The sequence below is a fragment of the Tachyglossus aculeatus genome, chromosome X2 (genome assembly GCF_015852505.1).
Source record: "Tachyglossus aculeatus isolate mTacAcu1 chromosome X2, mTacAcu1.pri, whole genome shotgun sequence".
NCBI classification, from domain to species: Eukaryota; Metazoa; Chordata; class Mammalia; order Monotremata; family Tachyglossidae; genus Tachyglossus; species Tachyglossus aculeatus.
Genome location: NC_052100.1, coordinates 14,037,178 through 14,055,582, shown reverse-complemented (window position 1 = coordinate 14,055,582; position 18,405 = coordinate 14,037,178). Strand labels below are relative to the sequence as shown.

At 48.5% G+C, this 18,405-nt stretch overlaps 1 protein-coding gene across 1 annotated transcript; it reads left to right on the top strand.

Annotated features, from left to right (window-relative positions):
* The first annotated feature begins 226 nt into the window (after positions 1-226).
* KLF16 (Kruppel like factor 16) lies at positions 227-16,052 on the top strand. Its single transcript, XM_038771274.1, has 2 exons — positions 227-728; positions 13,235-16,052. Exons 1-2 carry the CDS (start codon positions 227-229, stop codon positions 13,525-13,527), a joined length of 795 nt encoding a protein of 264 aa, XP_038627202.1. The 3' UTR covers positions 13,528-16,052.
* The last annotated feature ends 2,353 nt before the right edge of the window (positions 16,053-18,405 follow it).

Below are 18,405 nucleotides of genomic sequence, written 5' to 3'. Positions count from 1 at the left end.
TCCCCTCGAGGTGGAACCCGCCGCGCCTCAAGCCCCCTAGGCGGGGTCCCCCGCCCCCCTCGCTCTTCGGTGCGTCAGGACGCGTCATTCTGTGCGCGGGGCGGGCGGAGCCGGGGAGTACAGCGGGGGGGAGGCACCGAGGAACCGGCGTGGGCGGCGGCGGCGGCGGCGGCATCGACCTGGGCTCCGCTTTCCCCCAACTCTTCGGGCCCGGCCTGGGTGGGGCATGTCTGCGGTGGCCTGCCTGGACTACTTCGCCGCCGAGTGCCTGATGTCCATCTCCACAGGGGCCGTGGTGCACCGGCCGGCCGCCGCCCTGGCCCAGCCCGACCCCCCGCCCCCTGGGGACTGCAGCCGGGAGGTGCGGGAAACGCTGCCCAAGGCGGGGAGCGGCTCCGGCGGCGGGCTGGCCACGCTTCCCGGGGCTGCGGCCCCGGCGCCCCCTAACCTGCTGGCCGTGGCCACCATCCTGACGGACCTGGGCGGGCTGCGCCCCACCTCCACGCGCTCGGACGGCGGCAACTCCTCATCGTCCTCTTCGTCCTGTTCCTACCCCGGGGAGGCAGGAGATCCCGAGAGTGGTACCGCTAGCCCGCTTCGCCCCGCCGCCGCCGCCCGCTGCCACAGCCCTTCGCCGCCTGGCAAGCGCCATCCGTGCCTCTTCCCGGACTGCCTGAAAGTTTACGGGAAATCGTCCCACCTGAAGGCTCACATGCGAACGCATACAGGTGAGCCCAGCCGCCAGAGGCTCCTCGACCCTGGAACTTCTCTGTAGTCCCCCTTCCGCCTTTATCACACCCCGCCACCCCGGTTCCGCCCCTCACCCTGCCTTCCCCGGTCGTCTCACCTCCACCCCTTTCTCCGTTTCTTGCCCTCCTATTTCCACTTTCACCCCCGATCCCTCGCCCCCCTCCCCCTTTCGTTCCCCGCCGGCTACAAGGGAGAAAACGCCTCTAACGCAACTTGGTGGGCGTGGGGGAGATTGGATCGGTGATTTTCCACGCGGCCCCTGCCACATTCTCTCTCCCCCACCCTCTCCACCCACGCGTGGTGTCCCCCTTCCTAGTACGGGCCAGGGCATCGTAGAGCCGGGGGGACGCGGAGGACCAGAGATTTCTCCCCCTCTTTCGGCAAAAGGGATTTTGGCGTGGCTCAGAAGGGATGGATGGGCCAGCGGGCTGGCCGGTCCGGGTGTGCGGGGTTTTGTGTATGGATGGGGAGGGTTTGGGAACAGCGGAGTATAGAAGTTTAAGGGAATACTGTGCCGAAAGAGTTGGTCTGTTTCAACCTCCCCGCCCCCTCTTGTAAAATGAGTGGCGAGAGAGATGTGAAACGGGCTAAATGGGGAAGGGAGGGTGGCTAGTACAGTTGCAAAGCGGGAGTCAATTCCCGCCTTCATAGTGGGGACCGGGTGGGTGAGGAGTGGGAGGGGTGGGGCTAGGCGGTGTGGTGTGACTGCGAGTTTGGCCTGGTGCCCATTTGGGGAGGGGAGGAAGGGCCGAGAAGGTACAAAGTGTACTAAATTCTTAAGATATTTCCATCTAAGTGATGTCCTGGCCGTCTCATCGGGTGGTGTTGCGGCCCCACCTCCCCGAATTGGGTTTTTGAGGCTGACTGCTTACTGTCAATCAATCAATCAATCGTATTTATTGAGCGCTTACTATGTGCAGAGCACTGTACTAAGCGCTTGGGAAGTACAAATTGGCAACACATAGAGACAGTCCCTACCCAACAGTGGGCTCACAGTCTAAAAGGGGGAGACAGAGAACAGAACCAAACATACCAACAAAATAAAATAAATAGGATAGAAATGTACAAGTAAGATAAATAAATAAATAAATAGAGTAATAAATATGTACAACCATATATACATATATACAGGTGCTGTGGGGAAGGGAAGGAGGTAAGATGGGGGGATGGAGAGGGGGACGAGGGGGAGAGGAAGGAAGAGGCTCAGTCTGGGAAGGCCTCTACTGTGTGCAGAGCACTGTACTAATTACGTGGGAGAGATACGTTCCCTGCCTACAACGAGCTTACAGGCTAGAGGGGGAGCAGACAATATAAATCAATAAATTAGGGATAAGTATGTAAGGGATGTGGGGCTGAGGGAGGGGTGAATAAAGGGCGACGCAGAAGAGTCTCGAAGAAAACGAAAAGAGGGCTTAGTCAGGGAAGGCCCCATGGAGGAGATGTGCCTTGGAAAGGGGGGCGGTGGAGGGAGAGGCGTTGTCTGGCAGATTTGAGGAGGGAGGGCGTTCCAGGCCAGCGGCAGGACGTGGGCGACGGTTAGGCGGCGAGATAGACGGGATCGAGGTACCGTAAGAAGCTTGTCATTTAGACGAGCAAAGTGTGCGAGTTGCGTTGTAGTTGGAAAGTAGCGAGCTGAGGTAGGAGGGGGCAAGGTGATGGAGGGCCATAAAGCCAGTGGTGAGGAATTTTTGTGTGATGCGGCGGTGGATGGGCAACCACTGCAGGTTCTTGAGGAGGGGGGAAATATGGACTGAACGTTTTTGTACAAAAATGATCCGGGCAGCAGAGTGAAGTATGGACCGGAGTGGGGAGAGACCAGGAGTCAGGGGGGTCGGCAAGGAGGCCAATGCAGGAATCGAGACGGGCTAGGATAGCGGGAGTGGCGACGTTTGCATTTTAATTGGTGATAAGTGAGGATGGGTGTAGTTCGGAAGAGAGAGGTGCAGAAGAGCTACGGAGGAGCGGGAAGGCAGCTCAGTTCACGAGAGTGGATGGGACTAACTTCAGGGCTGAGTGGGTGGAATGGAGCCCTAGACAGGCTCTGGTTGGGGCGACGTGCCTTGGGAAGGGTGTGCTTTTTGTTGTTTTTAGAATGATTAGGTTTGGAAATGAAAGGGGAGAAGGGTTTTGGGGTTAAGATTCGTTGCCGGTCAAAGACAGAACTGGTAAGGCTCTCTTCTCCCCCTCCCCCACCCCCCTCCACACACAACAGAGAAGCAGCGTGGCCCAGTGGAAGGAGCACGGGCCGGGGAGCCAGAGGTCGTGGGTTCTAATCCCGGCTCTGCCACATGATAATAAAAATGATGATGGTATTTGTTAAACGCTTACTATGTGCAAAGCACTCTTCTAAGCGCTGGGGGGATACAAGGGGATCAGGTTGTCCCACATGGGGCTCCCAGTCTTCATCCCCATTTTACAGATGAGGTAACTGAGGCCCAGAGAAGTTAAGTGGCTTGCCCAAGACAAGCAAGTCGCTTAACTTCTCTGGGCCTCAGTCCCCTCATCTTTAAAATGGGGATGAAGACTGGGAGCCCCACGCGGGACAACCTGAGTACCTTGTATCTACCCCAGCGCTTAGAACAGTGCTTGGCACATAGTAAGCACTTAACAAATACTATTATTATTATTATAATACCCCAATACAAGATGCCTAAAGGGTTACCAGGGAAGGCGGCCCCCATTTGGTGGGGAATAAAATGGTTCTGCTGCCTTTTGTTTTCCCCATTTTTATTGAAGATCTCAGAGACCCCTTTAACTGGTGTTTTGTGTAACTGTTCAATACTGTTTCCACCTTCTTGACTGTCATGGGGTTCCCACCAGAGAAGGGGCTTAACTGAGAAGTAGCGTGGCCTAATGTGTAGAGCATGGGCCTGGGAGTTAGAAGGACCTGGGTTCTAATCCTGGCTCTGCCACATGTTAGCTGTGTGTCCTTGGGCAAGTTACTTCACTTCTCTGTGCCTCGGTTACCTCATCTGTAAAATGGGGATTAAGACTGCGAAACCCATGTGTCAGATTTGATTAATCTGCATCTACCCCAGTGCTTAGTACTGTGCCTGGCACATAGCACTTAACAAATACCATAGGAAGAAAAGAAAAAAAAATTGTCACTGACAGTTACAAATTTTCTAATCCTGGCTCTGCCTCTTGCGTGCAAGTCACCTAACTTCTCTGTGCCTCAGTTTCTTCATCTGTAATATGGTGATTAAATATTTATTCTCCCTCCTAATTAGACTGTGAGCCCCCTGAGGGAAAGGGACTGTTTCTGGCTTGAGTTTAGTACAGTGCTTGACACATAGTGTGTGCTTAACAAATACCAGTGTTATTATTACTACTAGTAACTTCACTGGAGGCAAAGTCCATTCCCCGTAGTCTGATGAGTGTCAATTTGGAAACCTTGAATTGACCTGGCCCCAGCCCTAGGTCCCCATCAGTATAAACTTCTTTTCTGCCTTTCCAGCTTAATTTCCTGGGTGGCTTCTCCCGCCAGTGACTGGGCTGGCCTATGGGGCATATTGTGGAGTTTGTGGTATGGTCTGTAAATTGCCAGTGAAAAGGAAGAGTAGGGGAGAGCAGAGAGCTGTGTCTGGAGGTGATCTATTTTGGTTTAATGTAGGTTCAGGAGGGCTGGTGGCTTTAGATTATTTTTATGAGGTGGGAAATTCAAATTAATCATATTTATTGAGCGCTTACTGTGCAGACCACTGTACTAACCACTTGGGAGGGTACATATAACAGAGTTGGTAGACATGTGCCCTGTGCACAATGAGTTAGTTAACAGTTAGTCACTTATTTTAACAGCCCATACCCACGAAAGAGGTGTTAAATTTGGTATTTAATTCTGCACCCAGGGCACTTATTATGCATTGGCACTGATTTTTTTTGTAAACTCCTTTCCAAATTACTTGGATTAAAGCCAAATTGTGGACCCAGCCAACTATAGTCAGTGCTAAATATCTCTAACCAGGAGAATATAGATTGTTATTGAACAAAGGACAGAGACCTCATTTTAGCCAAAGGTTCAACCTCTTCTCCCACTAACATTTTTCCTAGACTGCTGAGGAGCAAAATCAACCCAAATGGAACCTCTTTGCTTTTTATTCTTTTAGGGAGCTGCTAATGAGGAGTGAATTATCCATAAGGGTAAAAGTCCATTTCACTGGGTTCTCTCCATTCTGTGGTTTAAGTGGTTTGTTTAATCCAAAAATGGTTCTCTTTTTGTTGGGATTGTTTACATTGTTCTTGATTTCTTTTCCCTCTGCCCAAAACTCTGTGAGTTTAGAGTCTTTTGACTTAGGACCTTTCCCTGATTAAGGGTGAATGAGGGAATCTAGAGGGAAAGGGGTGTGTTCCCACAGTGAGCCTAGGTGATTAAAAGGAAGGAAACTTCTCTCAGAAGCCTTTGAATATAATTTGGCCTTAATTGACCTGTTTCTGGTTTTCGGACTCAGACTTTGGAAATAGGTTTTGGAGAGGCATATCCTTTGGAGTGAGGAGTCTTTTTGGGAAAATGAAAGGGACTTTTGGGGTCAGGGGAAAGTGGGATTTATTTCCCAAATCTCAGAACGTGCAGTCCAGCATTTTTTCCACTTAAACATTGGGGATGGGTGAAAACACTTTCTCCCGCCCGTCTAAATTTTCTTACTGTCATTTTCAGGCTCTATGCTATTTCCTTCCCCTCTTCCATTAAATATAAATCAAACAGTAGTATTTATTTCATTCATTCAATCATTTATTGAGCACTTACTGTGTGCAGAGCACTGTACTAAACGCTTGAGAAAGTACAATAAAATAGAGTTGGTAGACCCATTCCCTACCCACCCGGAGCATATAGTGTACATACTAAAAGAGCCTTTTCTCATCTCTCTCTATCAATTAATAGTACTTATTGAGCACATGCTTCAGAAATTAAATTAAGTGGTTGGGATCTGATACTTTCCTTCAGGGAGCTTACAATCTAGTGGAGGAAATGGACATTGAAATAAATTAACCTCCCCTTTAGACTGTAAGTCCCTTGTGGGACAGGGACTGTTTCTGATCTGATTGCATTGTCTCTACTGCAGCACTTAAATACCCCAATTATTATTATTGTTGATAAATTGCTTGAATACCTAAGTGCTTAGGTTACAGGGAAGTGCTCTCCCTTAAGAGATCTCCCTCCAGTCTTCAGAATACCCCTCTCCCCCTCCAACACACACACACACACACACTCTCTCGCGCTCTCTCTCTCTCTCTCTCTCTCTCTCTCTCTCTCCCTCTCCCTCCCTCTCCCTCCCCCCACTCATCTCAAGGCATCTTGTCAGTTGGGTTATCTACCAAACCTCCCCTTTCTACTCCATTCTTTCCTCCAAACTCAACTCCTTTTCCCCACTGTTCCTCTGTCACCGCCAATTCCCAGCCCTGGATCACCTCCACTTCACTTCTTTCACTTTTGTGCTGGGCTGCAGAGACTGTTGGTGGAAACCCAGGCACCAGACTTATGCCACTTCATTCACCGTCATTTGCTACAACTGTGCCGTCTTTGCTCAGGAAAATTACTTCTACCATGCTCACTGACTCCACCAATTACTCTAGACGTATATCCCTTTTTTTAATGGTGTTTTGTTAGAGCTTACTTTGTGTCAGGCACTTTATTAAGCACTGGGGTAGATATAACATACACAGTCCATGTCCTCCCACATGGGCCTCAGTCTTAATCTCCATTTTGCAGATGAGGTAACTGAGGCACAGGTTAAGTGACTTGCCCATGGTCACACAGCAGGCAATTAGCAGAGCCGAGATTAGATCCCAGGCCCGGGCTCTATCCACTAGTCAACACTGCTTCTTCAGGAGGTAGATCTACCTTCTGAAGCCCTCAGTATCCCCACTTCTGCCCTTCTTGTCCTGAAAACCTTGCTGAGCATGGCTCAATGGAAAGAGCACGGGCTTTGGAGTCAGAAGTCATGGGTTCAAATGCCGACTCTGCCACTTGTCAGCTTGACTTCGGGCAAGTCACTTAACTTCTCTGGGCCTCAGTTACCTCATCTGGAAAATGGGGATTTAGACTGTGAACCCCACGTGGGACAACCTGATCCCCTTGTAAGCTTCCCAGCACTTAGAACAGTGCTTTGCACATCGTAAGCGCTTAATAAATGCCATCATTATTATTATTATTATAGCCCTTTCCCCAACTCTCTCTCAGGCCTACATCAACTCTCATCCTTTCCAGCGGTCTGTCAATCTCCCATCTGCATTTCAAATCTGCCCTGTCTAATCCAACCTTGGCTTCACAGACTCTGTCTTCTCCTGGTTCTCCTCTTACCTCTCTGGCCGTTCATTCTCAGTCTCTTTTGCTGGCCCCTCCTCCCCCTCCCATCCCCTTACTGTAGGGTTTCCTCAAGGGTCAGTTCTTGGTCCCCTTCTGTTCTCTATCTACACTCACTCCCTTGGTGAACTCATTCGCTCACACGGCTTCAACTATCATCTCTACGCTGATGACACCCAAATCTACATCTCTGCCCCTGCTCCCTCTCCCTCCCTTCAGGCTCGTGTCTCCTCCTGCCTTCAAGACATCTCCATCTGGATGTCTGCCTGCCATCTAAAACTCAATATGTCCAAGACTGAGCTCCTTATCTTCCCTCCCAAACCCTGCCCTCTCCCTGACTTTCCCATCAGTGTTGATGGCACTACCATCTTTCCCGTCTCACAAGCCCGCAACCTCGGTGTCATCCTTGACTCTGCTCTCTCGTTCACCCCCACATAATAATAATAATAATAAAATGGTATTTGTTAAGCACTTACTATGTGCAAAGCACTGTTCTAAGCGCTGGGGGGATACAAGGTGATCAGGTTGTCCCGCGTGGGGCTCACAGTCTTAATCCCCATTTTACAGATGAGGGAACTGAGGCACAAAGAAGTTAAGTGACTTGCCCAAAGTCACACAACTGACAATTGGCGGAGTCGGGATTTGAACCCATGACCTCCGACTCCAAAGCCTGTACTCTTTCCACTGAGCCACGCTACTTCCCTAAACCGTCACCAAAAACTGCCGGTCTCACCTCCGCAACATCGCCAAGATCCACACTTTCCTCTCCATCCAAACCGCTACCCTGCTGGATCAATCTCTCATCCTGTCCCGACTGGATTACTGCATCAGCCTCCTCTCTAATCTCCCATCCTCGTGTCTCTCCCCACTTCAGTCTATACTTCACGCTGCTGCCCGGATCATCTTTGTGCAGTGCAGAAACGCTCTGGGCATGTTACTCCCCTCCTCAACAATCTCCAGTGGCTACCAATCAACCTATGCATCAGACAAAAACTCCTCACTCTCGACTTCAAGGCTCTCCGTCACCTCGCCCCCTCCTACCTTACCTCCCTTCTTTCCTTCTACAGCCCAGCCCACACCCTCCGCTCCTCTGCCACTAACCTCCTCACTGTGCCTCGTTCTCGCCTGTCCCGCCTTTGACCCCTGGCCCACGCCCTCCCCCTGGCCTGGAATGCCCTCCCTCCGCACATCCGCCAAGCTAGGTCTCTTCCTCCCTTCAAAGCCCTACTGAGAGCTCACCTCCTCCAGGAGGCCTTCCCAGACTGAGCCCCCTCCTTCGTTTCCCCCTCCTCCCCCTCCCCATCCCCCCTGCCTTACCTCCTTCCCCTCCCCACAGCACCTGTATGTTTGTACAGATTTATTACTCTATTTATTTTACTTGTACATATTTACTATTCTATTTATTTTATTTTGTTAATGATGTGCATCTTGCTTTACTTCTGTTTATTCTGATGACTTGACACCTGTTCACGTGTTTTGTTTTGTTGTCTGTCTCCCCCTTCTAGACCGTGAGCCCGCCGTTGGGTAGGGACCGTCTCTATATGTTGCCACCTTGTACTTCCCAAGCACTTAGTACAGTGCTCTGCACACAGTAAGCGCTCAATAAATACGATTGAATGAATGAATGAAAAGTGCCTACTATGTGCTAAACACTATACTAAATGCTGAGACAGATACAAGATAATTATGTTGGACACAGTCCTTGTCCCAGTTGGGGCTCACATTCTAAGTAGGAGGGAAGATGATTTAATTCCCATTTTACAGATGAGATAACAGACCCAGAAAAGTTAAGTTTCTTGTCCAGGGGATTAGAAGCCAGGTCCTCTAACTCCCAGAACCATGTTCTTTCCACTAGACCACACTGCTTCCCATGTTATGCTTTCACTGAAGCATAACATTACAACATTAAATAAGTTGTCATAATATATTATTAGTCTTTGCAGGAGGCTTAAGAAATAACAGCTCTGCTCTGCTGTCTGATAGTGGTTTTTCAACTTAAGTGAAAACTTGCCAAATTTAAGCAGCACAGCCACCACCGTTTCAGCACTTAGAACAATGCTTCACGCATAGTAAGCGCTTAACAAATGCCACCATTATTATTATTATTATTATAAAGCACCTTGTAGGAGGAATAGCCCTTCCGAACGTCTCTGCAAACCTTTGAATGCCTGTCAGGGTCTTTGATCATTTTTATAAGTTCATCTACTTTCTTTAATTGATGGCAATACTTTTTAATTAAAAAGTCTTAGCTGGTGGTGGAGCTGAAATTCTATTCTAACCTTAGCATCCATGACAAACTCTTCCTTCTCCACTTCATCGTAAAGCGGCATAGAATTGATGAGGTAGTTGGGTAAAGATTTTAACTAGATTTAGGCAGCCTTCTGTACCACGCTACAATTTTATGCTGATTTTGGATACAGCAGAGAAGTCAATTTTCAGTTTGTGTTGGAGAAGCTGGGAGGGAATTGAATTCCCTGTAGTGGTTGGATGTAATGTCAGGAGAAGCGTCAGTCCTGGCCTGTGTCATTATTGTGTGACGTGGCTCTGGATTTTATTTACTGATGTTGTTCAGAACTGGGAGTATGCTGTGCTGAAAAAAATCCTCTTTGGAATCTACTACATCTTCCAGCTATTGCCCCCATCTCTGTGCTCCAGTACCTGTCCAAATCACTGAGTGATTGTATATATCTGTTAACTTCACTTCATCTCCTCCAGTGCCTATCTTGATTCACTACAATCTGATTTCTGCCCCCTTCACTCCAAGACCACCCTTTCCATAATCACCAAGGATATCTCTCTTTTAATTCTATTTATTTTTTTATGGTATTTGTTAAGCACTTACTATGTGCCAGCTCTGGGATAAATACAGGTTATTCAGGATGGACACAGTCCCACATGGTGCTCACAGATTTAATCCCCATTTTACAGGTGAGGTAACTGAGGCACAGAGAAGTTAAATGACTTGCCCAAAGTCACACAGCAGACAAGTGGTGGAGCCGGGATTAGAAACCAGGTCCTCTGACTCTCAGGCTCGTTCTCTTTCTACCAGGCCACACTACTTCTCCCTTTGCCAAATTTGATGGACTCTACTGTATTGACACTGTGAACCACTTCTTTCTCCTGAAAACACCATCTAGCTTTAGTTTTCCAGCCAAATTTTCTCCTGGTTCTCCTCTTTACCTCTCTGACTGTCCCTCCTTGATCTTGGCTGGGTTTTTTTTTTTGCCAGTTCTTCCTCTGCGTCTCACCCCCTAAAGATGGTGTCTCTCAAGGCCCTGTTCCAGGTCCCCTTCTCTTCTCACTTGACATCCTCTCCCATGGCTTTGCCTACCACCTCAATGCAGATGACTCCCAAACCTCTCTCAGTAGCCCCAACCTCTCAGCTATAGTCTCCCCTTTCTTCTTGCCTCACTGTCACTAGGGCATGAATGTTCTGCCATGACCAATATGTCTAAATATGACATATTTTGCTCCATATGTCTAAAACTGAATTACTGAACTTCTCATCCTCCTGTACAAATCCTTTCCTCTACCTCATTTTCCCGTCGCAGTTGACAGCACGACCCTTGTCCCTGTTTCTGGAGCCCCTGATCTTGCTATTATCCTCATCGCTCTCAACTCTTGTATTAAGCCCTGTTAGTTTTTCCTTCACTATATTTCCGAGATCCACCCTTTCCTCTCCATCCAAACGACTACCATCCTTTTAGACTGTGAGCCCACTGTTGGGTAGGGACCGTCTCTATATGTTGCCAACTTGTACTTCCCAAGCGCTTAGTATAGTGCTCTGCACACAGTAAGCGCTCAATAAATACGATTGATGATGATGATGATGACCGGGCAGTCATCATATCCCGACTCCCGACTAGACTCCTACATCGGCCTCCTTACTGGTTTCCTTGTCTTCAGACTCCTCTCTCCATGCCATAATGGGCTTTGCTGCCTGGATCATTATTTATAATGTTGTTTTGTTCACATCTCCCCCCTCTTCAAAATCCTTTAATGGGTACTTGTTTCTCTCTGTATAAGGCAGGAATTCCTGGTCTTTGCTTTTATGGCACTTCATCAGATCTCTTCCTCTTACTTATCCACTCTTTCTACCAAATCTCAGATCATGCTCTTTGTTACTCTCACTGTGCCTTGTTCTCATCTCTTTTACTTCCCACCCCTGGCTCATGCCCTTTCTTCTTCATGGAACTCCGTTAATAACAACCGTGGTATTTAAGCGCTTATTATTGTGCCCAGCAGTGTAGTAAGCACTCTGGCAGGAACAAGATAGACAGGTCAGACACAATTCCAGGCTTACAGCCTAAGAGGGGAGGGATGCCAGGTATTTAATCCCCATTTTACAGATGAGAAAACTGAGGCACGGAGGAGTTAAGTGACTTGCCCAAAGTTACCCAACAGGTATGTGGCAGAGTCGGGATTAGAACCCAGGTCCCCTGACACCCAGACCCATGCTCTGCATTCATTCCTTCATTCATTCAGTCGTATTTATTGAGTGCTTATTGTGTGCAGAGCACTGTGCAAAGCGCTTGGGAGAGTACAATACCACGATAAGCGGACACATTCCCTGCCCACAGTAAGCTTACAGTCTAGTGGGGGCCAGGGGGGAGAGACAGACATTAATATAAATAAATTACCGATAGGTACATAAGTGCTGTGGGGCTGTGAGGGGGGAAGAACAAAGGGAGCAAGTCAGGGTGACACAGAAGGGAGTGGGAGAAGAGGAAAGAGGGGCTTAGTCAGGGAAGGCCTCCTGGAGATGTGCCTTCAATAAGGCTTTGAAGAGGGGCCGAGTAATTGTCTGTCGGATTTGAGGAGAGAAGGTGTTCCAGGCCAGAGGCAGGGCGTGGGCAATAGGTCGGTGGTGCGATAGGTGAGATCGAGGCACGGTGAGAAGGTTAGCATTAGAGGATCTAAAGTGTGCGGCTTGGGTTGTAGTAGGAGAGTATTGAGGTGAAGTAGGAAGGGGCAAGGTGATGGACTGCTTTAAAGCCAGTGGTGAGAAGTTTTTGTTTGAAACTGGAGTGTTTTGAGAAGTGGAGTGACACATCATGAACATTTTTGTAGGAAAATGATCCGAGCAGCAGAGTGAAGTATGGGCTGGAGCGGGGAGAGGCAGGAGGCTGGGACCTCAGCAAGGAAGCTGATGCAGTAATCCAGGCAGGGTAGGATGAGTGGTTGTATTAAGAGGGTAGCAGTTTGACGGAGAGGAAAGGTCGGATTTTAGCGATGTTGTGAAGGTCATACTGCTAACTCTTTGAATTACTACTCCACCACCCCTGACTATCTTGGTTGCCTTTTCTGTACCAACTCCAGCTTTGTTGTGTCCTTCCTAAAATACAGCAATGAATATGTATTCACTACTCCAAGCCCCGAATGTAGACGTTCTGGCATTTCTGGAGTCAGGGCATGAACAGTCAAAAAAAATCATGCCCAAGGCTGTAGGGGAGCTGCTCCAGTTTTTCCAACAGGGCCCTGAGAGTGAGCTCCTGTTTTGTGGGTTGTTCTGTGGAGTCTGGGGTGTTAACTCAGGAAATTTAGGCAGTTGAGGCTGTTCCACTCCTTCACCCCCAATATTTGAGGCTGTACCCTGAAATATCAAACTGGCTGCAAGGTGCCATTTTCCTTTGGCAGGCCTGGAAAGGTGTCCAGGTTTCTAGGATGTGGGACTGGAAGCCTCTGGAAACAAGATGTAAAGCATCATAAAGCTCAGAAGTTTCAAACAAATGCTGTCCTCTTAAAAGTGACATTTTTGCTGAGTTTAGGGAATTGTGGGGAGGGAGGGGAGGTGGAAGAAAAAAGAAGTCAAGCACAAGCAGTTTTTGGAGAAGAGAATGAGTTCTCCATGGGAGTGAGTGTAGATGGAGAATAGGAAGGACTCCACAACTGAGCCTTGAGAGACTCCCACGGAAAACAAAAGAACTTAGAGCTAATAGTTACTGCTGAAAGAGTAAGGAGGAGATGAGCTCTAAGGTGAGACATGTTCCTGGTGCAGAAAATGGAAGATCCAAGGGCTGGGCTTTGGGGATGGATAGCATATGATCCCCAAGGACAGGACCTGTCAATTTTGGATTGGGTTCTGAATTATCTGCATAATGGAGTAGGGAATTTAGAGGGCGGCTGTCACCGGCCTTGGGGGTTCATGTTGATTCTCAGTCTGTTGCTTTATTTCCCCTGCAGGTGAAAGGCCATTCCCCTGCACTTGGCTGGGCTGCAGCAAGAAATTTGCACGCTCAGATGAACTGGCCCGGCATTTCCGCACCCACACAGGGGAGAAGAGGTTCTGCTGCCCACTCTGCGATAAGCGTTTCATGCGCAGCGACCACCTGACAAAGCATGCTCGCCGCCACCCCACCTTTCACCCTGCCATGATCAAGCGCCAGGGCCCCCAAAGCACAGGTCCCAGTGACATGCCGGCCTCTACGCCTTGCAGTCCCAGTCCCACAACCAGCCCTGCCAAGTTCCTCCTATAGGGTGCAGGGATTGGGCGCTCAGCACAACCCCAGGACTCCTCTCACCTGGCCAGGGTGAGAAGGAACTCTGTCGAGCTCACCAGCACCACAGGACTGGCCAGGCCTTGGGCCCCCGTCTTCCCAGGCCTGGCGTGTTCTGCCCCTCTAAGGAGCAACATTCCAGAAAAAAAGGCCAACAGAAGGCAGAGAACTGATCCCTTCTTCCGTTTTTTTTCTTCCCTCTTGAGCTTCCTGTCCACCTGCTGTTGCTCCTGCTCAGTGATTGGGTTGACTTCATCTCGTTTCTACTCCCTTCTTCCCCTCTACCCAACGCTTGCATAGCAGAGTGAATGGCATGGACCTTCCTCAGAGCCAAAGTCATAAGACGAGAATGGGCTCAATTGTTTTAATTGTCTCCATCGTGGTGAGATTGAAGAAGTGAAGCAACAGCTGAGAAGTGACAGCTCCTCTTCCTGTTTCCTTGGCATGATGACTGTCTGACAAAGGGTTCGGGCCAGAGTGGGGCGGGCCATAAGGCGTGCACCAGCAGTTATTACTGGGGAAGCTGAGGAAGAGGAGTGGGTGTTCTTTCTGGACACTTTGTCAAGTCATGGAAGCTTGGAGTAGCTTTTTCTGAGACTGGATGAAGAGAGTTTGGGAAAAGGGCTGAACCCTGATTCTGTTTCCTCTGTTCTGCACTAGATGTTCCACAGTCCTTCAGGTTACAACCCCTTTGCAGGTGGAAATGAGCTGATCCAAGCCTCGTTTGCAACAAGAATTCCCAGAGCTCCTAGGATGTCTTATCTCTTAAACTTACAGAAAACCCTTCCCCATAGAGTTGAGCACCCATCAAAAGAATTCAGTTGAAGGACAGTTCTTAATTGTCTGTCATGCCTAAAAGGAGGCAGGACTTTGGAGAAGGAATAATTTCTATTTATGTACATAGTGATGGCTTTTTTTAAAACTATATATTAAATGTGGAATCCAAGTTGATGAGAAGCAGGGACTCCTAGTGTGTCTTAGCTAGCAGGGTTTGTGACCTCAAGGAGCTGAGGAGGCCCATGTTGGCTCATTCCTCTTGGAGAGTTGAAGAGAGAGAGTGAGGGTGTGTGTGTGTGTATGTGTGTATACTTTGACTCTTGTACTGTGTGTACAATCACTACTTTTGGTCCTTCAGATCCTCATTTGGCCCTTTGTGAATTGCTCATTCACAAGTATGGGGCAAATAACACAAACTGATTGGGTTTGTTAAGGTGTTTGGGGGAGACACCGTGGCCAATGTGATTCAGAAGTCAGTTTGAATTCACTTTGCAGGGAATTCTATAAAGCAGATTAAGTTGCTGGTGTCATTCTCCAAAATATTCTCCTGAGCTCCAGGGGTTTAACTGCTCAGGGTAAGGAGAGTTAGAATTCAGTTGGTTTAACCCAGCCCCACAACAAGTGTTGTAACATTTTCCATGCTCTCCAATTACATTCTCCCTTTAGCCTAACAGATCTGAACAGGACACTTGGGGGCTGGCAGTGAATGTGAAGCTTGGTGGTGAGCTGGCCTCTGGTTTATCTTGTCTGGGCCTCATGAGTCTGCCTCAGTCTCTAGCCCAGTCCCTTCCTCTTAAAGGGAAACTATTAAAGATGTTTGGGGAAATTGGTAGGTAACCCCTATCAAAATCTGAGTTGCCTCCCTGCTGCCCTCTCTCTCCACGCAATTACACTTCTTGTTAATCTCAGGTGTCAGTAGGGTCTTGTTACTGTACTTTCCAGTGGAACTGCGGCAGGGGACTTGACCGCTGGCAGGCAGGCTTATTTATTTCTCTGTTTACAGACATGTGTTTGGTTTCTTCACCTATAGGCGAGGAGGGGTATATGGCCCTTTCCAAAGAACTGGTAAATCAGTTTAGACCTGAGCAGGGTGCCTTTGTCAGGCCCTCCCCCATAAATCCATCCTGGCATGTACTTCTCCTGTCTAGGGTGAATGACAATAGGGCAGAAAGCTGAATTTAATTTTTCTCTACCCCTTCTGGGATGGGGCAGTCTGGCAGGCAGCCTGCTTACTTTCTTGGCCTGGGGGCAGGAGGAACAGGTCTATATCGGGGTGAGTTTGGAATTATTCTGGGTTAATTAGAATCTGCCTGGCATCCATGCAGCCTCCTCCGGCTCCCTCGGATTCCCCCAGTACACTGCACTGCTCCATTCCCTTCTCCCAACGTGATGGTTCCTTGTCACCCATGATCCCCACTTGCCTTTCTCTGCATCTTCTCAAACCAAGTTGTACTCTCTGCAAGCCGTAGTTTCAGAAGCTGTTTCTTTGGAACCATTCCCTACTATCTTTCCAGGCTACTTCCCAGGGAGAATGATTGTCATTTCCCCAAAACCCTTGTGATCTTTGGCTCAGTTCTGCACATTCTCCTTTGTGTCTGGCCCGCTATACCTGGATTCTGTGCAGGGGTGTCAGGATTTCATTTGCATTCACACTGGACCTATAGAAAACTTTTATTACCTTTAAGCAAAAAATTGGCCCCAGCTGGACCTGGTTTCTAATGCTGGCTCTACCACTTGTTGGCTGTGTGACCTTGGGCAAATCACTTAACTTCTCAGTGCCTCAGTTGCCTCATTTGTAAAATGGAGATTAAGACTGTTAACCCATGTGGGACAGGGACAGTGTAATAATAATAATTATTGTTATTACTGTGTTTGTTAAGCACTTACTATGTACCAAGCACTGTTGTAAGTGCTGGGGTAGATACAAGGTAATCAGGTTGTCCCACGGGGGCTCACAGTTTTAATCCCTATTTTATAGATAAGGTAACTGAGGCACAGAGGAGTTAAGTGGCTTGCCCAAGGTCACACAGCAGACAAGTGGAGGAGTCAGGATTAGAACCCATGTCCTCTTACTCCCAAGCCCAGGCTCTTTCCACTAAGCCACGTTGTATCCACCCCAGCACTTAGTACCGTGCCTGGCACGTAGTAATCACTAACAAATACCACAAGAATAAAAATAATATTATTATTAAGTGTCATAGAAAGATAGACAACTGAGTTTTCCCCCCTATCTGCCCACTGCAGGGAGGAACAGATCTGCTTGGGACTGTGGGCAGCAGGGCTGGAATCTTGGTCTCAGGGCCAAGGGGCACCCATTTCTTGGCCTCTTCTCTTGCCCTGGGTTGCTCTGGACCAAGGTACCTTTTCCATCTGAGCCATTACAAAACTGGAATGTTTTTTAAGAGGCAAAAGTGTTAGCCATATGAGATTTTAAGCTTGAATGTGTTTTTTCCCAGTTCCTTGGGCTCCAGGCCTCACATTCTGCTATCAATGGGGAGAGAGTATGACTGGGTTCATGAGCAAGTGGAAGGCAGGGTTAGAAATGTGGCATTTCATTTTTGGTGACTGATATTTCCTCTCTTTGAGAATTTGATGCAAGCTGTTGATAAGTTGCCTACCTCCTCTGCCCCTTATAGTGAAAACCTGGTATATGTTGGGTTATTCCTTTGTAGCAAGTGGAGCCAAGAATCTAAGAATGTCTCAGGGACCTCACTAAGTGGAATTGTCCATTAACCCTAAAAGGACTTGGCCCCAGGTAGGCAGGGGACTAGGGGAGAGTCCTGTCCCTCCTTTGTAGTGTAGGGAACTCAATGGTCCTCAGATAAAGTACTTCCCCTCCCCACTTGTGCCCTCCCTAAAGCCAGGGGCAGTGGTCTTGGCTTTTCAGCACTCTTCTCTGGGATCCTCCCTGTTTACATCGATCAACCGTATTTATTGAATGCTTACTGTGTGTAGAGCCCTGTACTAAGCACTTGGGAGAGTACAAAGTAACAGTTAGTAGATATGTTCCCTGCCCACAGTAAGCTTACAGTGTATAGGATAGATAGCATTGTGGTAGCTCCTCCAGGAGAGTCCCTCTGTCTCCAACCTCACCCCAAACCTTAATGATACTCTCCCTCCTGGTTTCTTCCTTGGAATTTTGGGTAGAGCCCATTGCTCTGTCCTTCTAGGAAACTATCAGAAGGGGAGAAGTTGCCAGTTAGTATGCCCTCTACCTCACCCCTGGAGGTTGCAAATGGGCCTTGGTGCTATGTGCCAGGTTAGCATGCTGCAGTCTTAGTTGGGGAAGGGAGGAAGGTGGGTAGCAGAGGAACTCTGCCTCATAGTTGGCCAGTGAATAAAATCCTGGCCATCCCTATTGTGCTCCCATAGTCCCTGGCCTAAATTTTCTTAGAAGAAAGATTTCATTTGTGCCCAATTCCTGGCCATCCCTATTATATTCTTCCTGCTGCTCCCTTAAAGGTGTCCCATTTACTTCTGCCTTAGGAATTGAAGGCCCCCTCTTTCTTCCCCTATCTTGCTTCAACCTGATGCATAGATCCAGGGCAGGATTGGGTCATCACAAAAATGAGCGAACCAATTTTTAGCAGAAAAGCAACCAACCTGATAATGACCAAGTCATGTGTGTTGGTGACATCCACCTAGTGAGGTGTTTTAAGCGTTTTGGAAACTTATCTGTCTGGGTTCCATGTCTCTTCAGAGCAACTCTGAGGAGGCAGGAAAGGTTGTGGGTGTGTCGGGGGTAAGAGGGGGTGGGAAGGCAGAGGTTCTTCCCAGCTCCCCTCTAGGTCTGAGAGATTCCTCTCAAGACAGTCTGGTCCTACATCATCTGGGGAAGCCCAGCTCAGGGAGGTTGAGGGTATGGAGCCCAAAGCTAGTCTTGCCATCTGAGATGGGACAGGAAGGATGTGTGTGTGTGTGTACGTATGCGTGTGTATGAGTGCATGTGCACACATACAAAAATCCAGATTTTTCCGTTGCCTTTATGCTGTGGAGGTGGAGCGTGGTCTAGCTGTATTTAAAACAATAAAATTTTAAACCCCTTGTTACTGGTGTCTGGAATCTCTGGGGCTGGGAGGG